Here is an 8,425-nt window from a genome sequence, read left to right on the forward strand (position 1 = left end):
AAGTATAAAAGAACTGGCAGCAGACTAGCAAAAGATGAAAAGTAGCACAATAATGCAACAAATCACAATAACACCATGCAAAATTATGTACAATAATTCAAGCATCAAACAAAAAGGTAAACATCATTGTGGGACCCACCATGATGAATGTAATAATGGCATAAGAGTAAATAAAGAAAAACGTTTGACAATTATGGACTTTTTATACTAAGAATGTCTTTTAAGATTAAATATGAATAATACCAAAGGTGTTTCCTTAAGACCACCCTTATTTTAATACATTAATGGGAACCAAAGTCATTGTGTGAATAGTAAACTTTAATCATCTTTCAAAGTCTTCATTCATACTACTTTTTTTAGTGGGCATTCACATTACTTTTATAACTTTAACTTCATTCACGCAACGGCACATGATACTTTGAATGAATAACGTTTATGGGAATTCAAGCAACGTCAGTAGAGCTCCATACTTGGTAAATAAAGACAAACAACTGAGTGCATGCAAATGAAAAAAATCGACAAAAGTGACTGCATAATCTTGACGGTTTAAACTATTGAAAGCAAATCTAAAGTCAAGAAATTGCCACTTAATCCTCTAATTTAGACAAAAAAAAAAATTCAAAACATAAACACATTGTCGTGGTCTAGTGGGTTAGTTTGATTGGACTTTAATCCGTTGATCAACTCAATAGGCTCGGGTTGGAATTGTTCAAACTCATTGTTACCTAAGAAAATTGGCAACACAACCCAATTAGAGACGAGTTGGATTGGGCAGGTTCCAAAGGTTAGGCTTGATTAGTTTCTTTCTTATTCCTATTGTGATTATGAAAGCAAAGTAATCAATACTTATATAAAACAAGCCTAATAATAAATTTCAATATTCAAATCAAGCATTATAAAAAGAAAACTTTAACGAAAAGCTCATGGTACTGTTCACTTTAACGAAAAACCACATTTTTACACTAAAAGTCAATCATGGTACTATTCACTTTACCCTTTATTTTGTCCTTATCGTTAAAACTTAAAGTTTTCAAGCTATTTTTATTAGTTTTCCTTTATAAAAAAAGTGCAATTAAAAGTTACTAAATTTTATTTTTAAATCTATGTAATAAATCAGACTAACATACTTTAACCCAATTTAACCCACCTATTAAATGTGTGGTCGGTTATACCAAAATTAAAGTTTTAAAGTTCAGAACCCAACCCAATCCAACCCTTGTCTAATGGGTTGATCGGGTTGGTCTGTAGACCCACTAAATTGCCCACCCCTACCGTGTAGTATAGGTGAGTGACTGACAAATTATATCGTGTGCGACTCCTCACAACGTTATTGTGGACCTCTCTAAGCCCCACCTGTTCAAATGCATAAGAATTATTTCGAAGTTACTACAATGCCGACCTAATACCTATATCGATCATTCCTTTTTTTTTTTTTTTAAAATTACCATTAAAAAAGAGAAAGGGAGAATTTGAAACTATTATAATAAACTTCAACATCCTTGAAGGGCACTTAATGTGACAACCCATCCCTACTTTTACAGTTTTATTAATTTTTAAATGGATGAATTGACGATAATGCCCTAGAAGCGAGATCGTTGACTTTAGTTGACCATCTTTTAGTAACTCGTACGAGCTATTATTTTATCGTATTCTCAAAGTACTCGACGATACAAACGTGTAGGTGCAAGCGGAATCAAAATTGAACCTACGGTTAAAATTTTACGAAACTTCGAGTACCGAAGATAAATTGATAAATTTCATATTTGGGAGATATTTTTGTGACTTGTTTTAGGGAGCCACGTGCGTGGCTATGAATGGAAAGTTAGGGAGAAGAAATGAAAGGGCTACTGCCCAATCAGAAAAGAAAAGAAATGAAGATAGTGGTAGGCGAAAAATGAGAGAAGATGGAAGATGAGAGAGGAAGAAAAGCTGCCCAATCAAGGAGAGAGAGAAGAGAGAAAGACCAATAAGAAGAAGAAGAAATGAGGGGAAGGGAGAGAAGAGTGAGGCAAGGGATCATGGATCCCGCTCCCAAACCGTGCGACCAGATCTGGTTGAAAACAATGGAACTGTTGGTTCCTTAGGCCACATTCCACCAAATTAACCCAAGCCACCACCTAAAAACCATCACACGACCTCCCCTCATCCATTTTTATCTATTAATTGGTGGATTTTAAGCCTAGGTTTTGTGATTTCGCATCGACGGCTTCGAAAGCACCCATGGTGGCAATCCGCCATTTTTGAAACAAAATCCATCAACCACCACCACCACTATTAGACTCTCATTGAGCCCAGGAACAAACCCCAAACAACCTTGGAGGTGGCAAAGCACCGGAGAAGCCGAATTGAAGGCCACCATTTTTAGAGTTTTCAGCGGGTTCGAGACAAATTGGAGCTTTTTCTGGCCAAATTGGACTTGATCACAGGTATAAAACTTGCTCTAATCGTTGAGATATTCATTTATGTAAAATTTGAGAATTTTTTAAAATAGTTGAATTTTCGGGCTAGTCGGGGCGGCCGATCGCCATGCGCGGCAGCGCGTGACCAATGGGTCGATGCTGCATTTTTTAGTTAAATTTGATGTTCTGATGTCAATTTGATAACCGTTTGTTATAGTTTGATAGTTTGAACCAAGTATGGAATATTATGTCACTTGACCATTTTATGTTTCGACAATCTGACCATTGGACCGTCACTAAACTTTAACACTTTATAGTACATAATATTTGAGGACAATAGGAACTGACGGATCGGGAATCCGACTTACGGATCTTCTCGAATTGGATTCCTAAGTTCGTAAATAAAATGTTGATCGCCACTTAATTTTAGCAATTGGCCGAGATCCGACCATTGGATCATTCCGAAACTTTAGAATGTTGTTCTAGAAGCTTATTGAAACCCTTGAGAAGTTACAGATTGGAAATCCGAGGTGTAGATCTTTCGAATTGAGTTACGTAGGGTTATGGACCTTACCGTCGACCTTTGACCGACGGTTAACTTTTGGTTAATGGATTTCAAATCATTCTAGAACGTCCTTGGGGATATGTTTTATGTAAGTTACATGTTCTATCAAAAAGAACTCTGAGACGTGATTTGATATTTGTTCTTGGCAACGATCGTTCGTGATGCCTCGATATTCGTGTTAGGGAATTGTAGTGCGGACTTCAAGTGAATGGGTCTTTTCCTTTTTATAGTATATATATAAACTTTATAGTTTTCACAAATGCTTTTGAATTGATTTATGCATATCATGCCATGATTAAATAATGTTATAAGATATGTTGCACTGTTGTGAAATGCCAAAATAATCGTACGGGATGCGCAAGTAAGTTTATTATGTTGACTAGAATTATTGCATCATTATGGCATGCTTATATTCATGTAATCTGCTCATCATAGTTGCACCCCGGTGTTAGTGTTCATCCCGGGCTAGGGTCAATCCTTCACCTGTATGTTCACCTTCAGCACCGCACACTCGCCTTGGATCCAAGTAGGTGTCAGTCCTGTCGTACATATCGCATTAGGTGACTCCGACTCATAGGTGACTGCGATTATCGCCAGTCTTCACATGATCGTAGCACTAAAGCGTATATTATGATTACACCCAGTCTTGTCGTACATGTCGCATTAGGTGACTCTAACTGGTGTGCTAGCATAGGTTGTTGAGCACTTAATTTTTCTTATATTACTGTTGAGATTTTTTGATTTTGGTATGTCATGCCTTATTTACGTTTTGCAGGCTACGGTAAGTATTTTCATACTATACGTAGTATGTATATTTTGAAAAATATACATGCTTTACGGTGAGGGGTTATAACATTTTCAAAGGTTTTTATTAAAAACTTTATTTTTAAGCCTACTCACCCTTATTTTTCGCCACTCCAGGTTTCAGTAGCTAAGCTTACGCATCGACGAGGACTTTTGGCAAATCTTAGTATTGGTGATTACCTTTAATGGTATAATTCTCACCCTATCCTTCTGTATTGTACTTATGCTTTGTCATCACATGTGAAATGAGTTCATTCCCGCTCACCAACGCACTCTTATGTTTAGGGACTTTTAGATTTAAATTTATTCACATTTTTCACATCACTACACTTTATGACTTCGTCACCTTCTAGGTGTCGGCCAACACAGCTCGATTCGGAGTCCAAGTGGACATTCCGGATCGGGATGTTTCACTTAATCTTAAGTCTTAACTCTTGTGCTTGGATGTTGTGGGACTCTAGTTTGAAATTATTTTTATTGAGACTTATTGATCAAGTCTCACACTTGGCACTTGGATTGTGGGATCCTCTAACAAACTTACACTTTAAAGAGTGACTCATATGAAACGAATTCATCAGTATGTGACCTTGGATTATGGGGTTCTTTAACAAAATTAAACGTTGAAGAGTAACTTATACAAAACGAATTCATCAGTATGTGACATCTTGATTAAATATACAATGTGATGTTAAGCGATTCCATTCAATAATACAATGTAATTGCCCGAGCACATCTCCACTCCGTACCGGGCAATTGACATTAACAATTTATTATTTTTTAAAATTAATAAAAATAAAAATATTATGTTTAATTTCAAAATCTGTTAGTTTTAACTTTTCTCCATTTTTTGTTGTTGTGTTTTTTAATAATTTTTAATTTTTTTTTCATATGAATGGTAGAGACCATTGTGTCACAATTTTTTGCAATCCAACATCTCAGGTTGTGCCACGTGAGCTCAACCAATTTTCAGATTTTTTTTCGTATTTTATTTATTTTTTATAAATTAAAAAAGATCGATTAATGTGGATCATCGAATTTAAGAAATTCAACGGCCCAGGTTTGAATAGAAACTGAATGCTAGCAGCGCGGGTCCCACCAACAATTTTTAGTTGGCTCAATCCCCATTCGTGCATGAAGGCCATGTGATCGTGGCTAACGTCAGACCTACTCAGGCAGACAGACGGGTGATAATGGTCTATTGTTTGGTGTGTTGGGGTTGGGCCCGTTGAATAACAACGGGGATTTGGGTGAGCTAGAGCAATTTTTGTTAGGGTAGCGGGATTGAACCACCCGATTTACAAGAAGATCGGAAGGGATGGAGTTGCTCTAAGCTGTGCAACACATGATTCACCGCTCTATTTAAATTTTGAAATTAGGGTTCTGGTGATGCACTAGAGAATAAAAAGATGGAGTAAATAGGAAGTTTCTAGAAAGTAGAGGCAGGGACTGTGAGTAGGTGGGGTCAATTTAGTGAACCCAAAAATGGAATAAGCACAGAGACGTGGACACACACACTCGGATACCGACTGAAAACCCAGAGAGAGTGAAGAGGCAAATTCAATTAAAATCCAAAAAATTTAAAGAAAAGAAAAATACCCAAGATTTGAAGAGGACAAAAGAACCCCCAAATAAAACAGAAATCTCTGCCTCTTGGTACATGATTTTCTGTGTTTCCGTATGCATATAAAACTCTGAAATGTTTCACCAACCGCCACAATTCATTTGTAAAGCATCGAAAGAATAAAAAATAAAATAAAAAATACGACCTCCAGTAGACCACCCGAGTCGATTTTTTCAGGCTTGCAAAATACCCTGTTTTTTATTCAAGAGAAAAATGGTGGTTCCCGACGGTGGTGAAAGTTCTGGCGGTGGAGACGGTGATGGGACGCCTTCCCGGCCATTGTCGTCGAAAACCCAGTTTCCAAAAACCAGCAATGGTTTGAAACAATCAGAGAACGAGCTTGATCAAGTCAAAGAAGAAGTGACCGAACTGAAAAAAGAGCTAAAGGCATTGACCTCTTCCAAAGGCGGAAACTTTGACCTCTCGTCTTCCTCGCCTTCCTCCGCCGCTCCGCCGAACCCAGCGGCGGAATTGCTCCACGTGAAGGAAGAAACAGTAGATGTTGTGGTTGTGGAGGATGATGACTTCGACGGTGGAGACCACGTCAACACCATCAACGGCTGTGGTGGTGATTTTGGGTCTTCTTCCATGGAGCTGCCTAAACCCATGGAGGGTTTGCGCAAGGTGGGCCCACCGCCGTTCTTGAACAAGACTTTTCAGATGGTGGACGACCCGGAAACCGATTCCGTCGTTTCGTGGAGTGATACTCGGCAGAGCTTCATTGTTTGGGACTTGTACGAATTCTCCAGGACTCTCCTGCCCAAATACTTCAAGCACAACAATATCTCAAGCTTTATTCGCCAGCTCAACACTTACGTAAATTTTCTATCTTGTTTTTTACTAATTTACTTGGTTTTTACTAACATATGAAAGAAAAAAAAAGGTTGAATTCAGCTTCAAATTGTATGCATGTTTCTGATTTCAAGGATTATTTGGGTTGATAGACTTAGAGTTCAGGCCAGTTGGTTAGGATAGGGTGTCTAACTCTTACTCTTACATGATTTGTTTGTTGCATGGCCTTTTTTCCCCACTAATTTGTTAATTTTGCTTGAATGCTTATAAATTGTTTGTCATCTTGATTTGTTTAGGTCATCGAATTGAATCACACCTTATAATTTTTTTTCTTTTTTATCTTTCACACACCTCTCAATTTTCGGTCATCAAATTGAATAAATTGAAGTAGATAATGAAAGAAATTAGATGAGGGTGTGCGGATCCCTTTGTTTATGCTAGAGCTTTCGTAATCTTTGAGTTTTTGAAAGATTTTGTTGAATGTTACGTTTTTAGGGATTCAAAAAGGTTGATCCGGACAGGTGGGAGTTTGCAAGTGAAGGGTTCCAGGGTGGGAAGAAGCACTTGCTGAAGAACATCAAGAGAAGAAGAAGGTATAACAAGAAGCCGACCCCAGTCGCTGCCCATTCAACCAAAGCCAGGTTGGAAGCCGAAATTGAGTCCCTAAAAAAAGACCAGGACTTTTTGAGGTTGGAAATCTTGAATCTCAGACAACAGCAAAAGTACTCTCAGCATCAACTGACTGCGGTTGAACAACGAATTCGAAGTTCCGTGTGTAAGCAGCAAAGTATGCTCTTTTTCCTCACCAAAACCGCCATGAATCCCATTTTTGTGCAGCAGCTAATGCTGAAGAGAGTGATAAAGAGAGAGTTGGATGGAGGTGATCTAAGCAAGAGAAGGAGATTGTCCCCGGCCCAAGACATCGAAAGCTTTGATGAGTGGATAAATGCCAGCCTCAGTTTTGATTGTGGAGGCCAAATTGAGGAAGAACTGGTGCCTATGCAGTCTGCACTTGCTGAACAAATCTCAGAGGGAATTGCTTCCAAACAAAATGAAACCCCGTTATCATCTCCCAAAGTTGATAAATCATGTCATGCAGGTCAAGATCTAAATCCTTGTGTGATGGCCGGAACAAGCAGCTCGGAGGATGTGCCCTCTGCTTATGATGACATGTCCGATAAATTTCTGGAGGAGTATATAGTTTTCAATGATGAATGTGCACTGAACGACTCCAGTTTATACCAAGAATTGGAGGATTTGATTGTCAAGCCGTGCGATTGGAGCGCGTATGTGAGTAACTCCTTGGTGGAGCAAGCTGGTTGCATTGGCTCAGTGCCTTGAATTTCACAGGTAGAATTCATTTATCTTCTCTTCAATATAACTGTGTGCTGACTGCGGAAAAATATAATCTGTTTCGGGTTTTTCGCTTCTACAGTATAAATCTAAGAATGAAGATGCAACCACAGGTGAATCAAGAACTCCTCAATCTTGTAAGACTTTTTGAGTTATGGAGTAATGTTTTGTACTTTTGCTGTATTAATCCCTAAGTTTTAAACATTTCTCTCTGTTGTACTGATTTTGCACAGCTTGGTTAAGAACGTAAACTCTGCATAGTACAAATATGTTCATTCTGTTCGCATGAGGGGTTCGGAAATGAACATTGCTTAGCTCCTTACATTCCTCTTTAAATGTAAATCACAGTGTAACGCAAATCAAATTTTGATTTAAATATTTGACATTTTATGGGTAAAGAGTCAAGTATTTTCTGTTGGAAATTGTCTCATCTTTGGGACACAATCGCCAATCGGTGAACATATCTAATACAACACAATACGAAACTCCTTTGGAACCACATTTTACAAAACAATATTGTTATTTAGACACATAAAACTGATCACATTGCCGAAATATTTTTAAGTTTGTGTGTTAAAATGACATTATTTTTGTCAATGAGGATTGATTGAGTTTGTAAGAACCAAAATTGAGCTAACACGAGTTCGTAAGAACCAAAATTGAGCTAACACCCCTTTGTAAGTCTTTGAAGAGACTTGGTATTCCCTGGCCTTAGGATGGGGTAGCCTTTTATCACCTAAACTTTTCTTGATAAAGCACAAATAGTGTGGAGAGACAAGTTAACCCCAAAACATTATACATTATTTGCTCCTATTGCTATTTGAGTTCAGAGACGTTCAGAGACGAAAATGCAACAACTCGGGGCATAGTTAAAGAGCCATTGCTACAAAA

At 38.0% G+C, this 8,425-nt stretch overlaps 1 protein-coding gene across 2 annotated transcripts; it reads left to right on the forward strand.

Moving 5' to 3' along the window:
* Positions 1-5,485: 5,485 nt before the first annotated feature.
* Positions 5,486-7,932, forward strand: LOC103425010 (heat stress transcription factor A-2-like). 2 transcript variants are annotated; one of them, XR_527852.4, is made up of 4 exons: positions 5,487-6,205; positions 6,677-7,531; positions 7,617-7,671; positions 7,768-7,932. XR_527852.4 is itself a non-coding variant. In XM_008363095.4 (3 exons), exons 1-2 carry the CDS (start codon positions 5,603-5,605, stop codon positions 7,520-7,522), a joined length of 1,449 nt encoding a protein of 482 aa, XP_008361317.3. In that variant the 5' UTR covers positions 5,486-5,602; the 3' UTR covers positions 7,523-7,531; positions 7,617-7,932. The 2 variants fall into 2 exon arrangements, 1 of the variants encoding a protein (XP_008361317.3); XM_008363095.4 differs by having other exon boundaries at positions 5,486-6,205; positions 7,617-7,932.
* Positions 7,933-8,425: the final 493 nt, after the last annotated feature.

The sequence above is a fragment of the Malus domestica genome, chromosome 15 (genome assembly GCF_042453785.1).
Source record: "Malus domestica chromosome 15, GDT2T_hap1".
NCBI classification, from domain to species: domain Eukaryota; kingdom Viridiplantae; phylum Streptophyta; class Magnoliopsida; order Rosales; family Rosaceae; genus Malus; species Malus domestica.

Excerpts from the sequence above, each read along its gene's own strand:
- LOC103425010 (XM_008363095.4), top strand. The coding sequence starts at position 5,603 with ATGGTGGTTCCCGACGGTGGTGAAAGTTCTGGCGGTGGAGACGGTGAT. Across the intron at positions 6,206-6,676 it reads TTCGCCAGCTCAACACTTAC|GGATTCAAAAAGGTTGATCC; the intron begins GTAAATTTTCTA and ends TTACGTTTTTAG.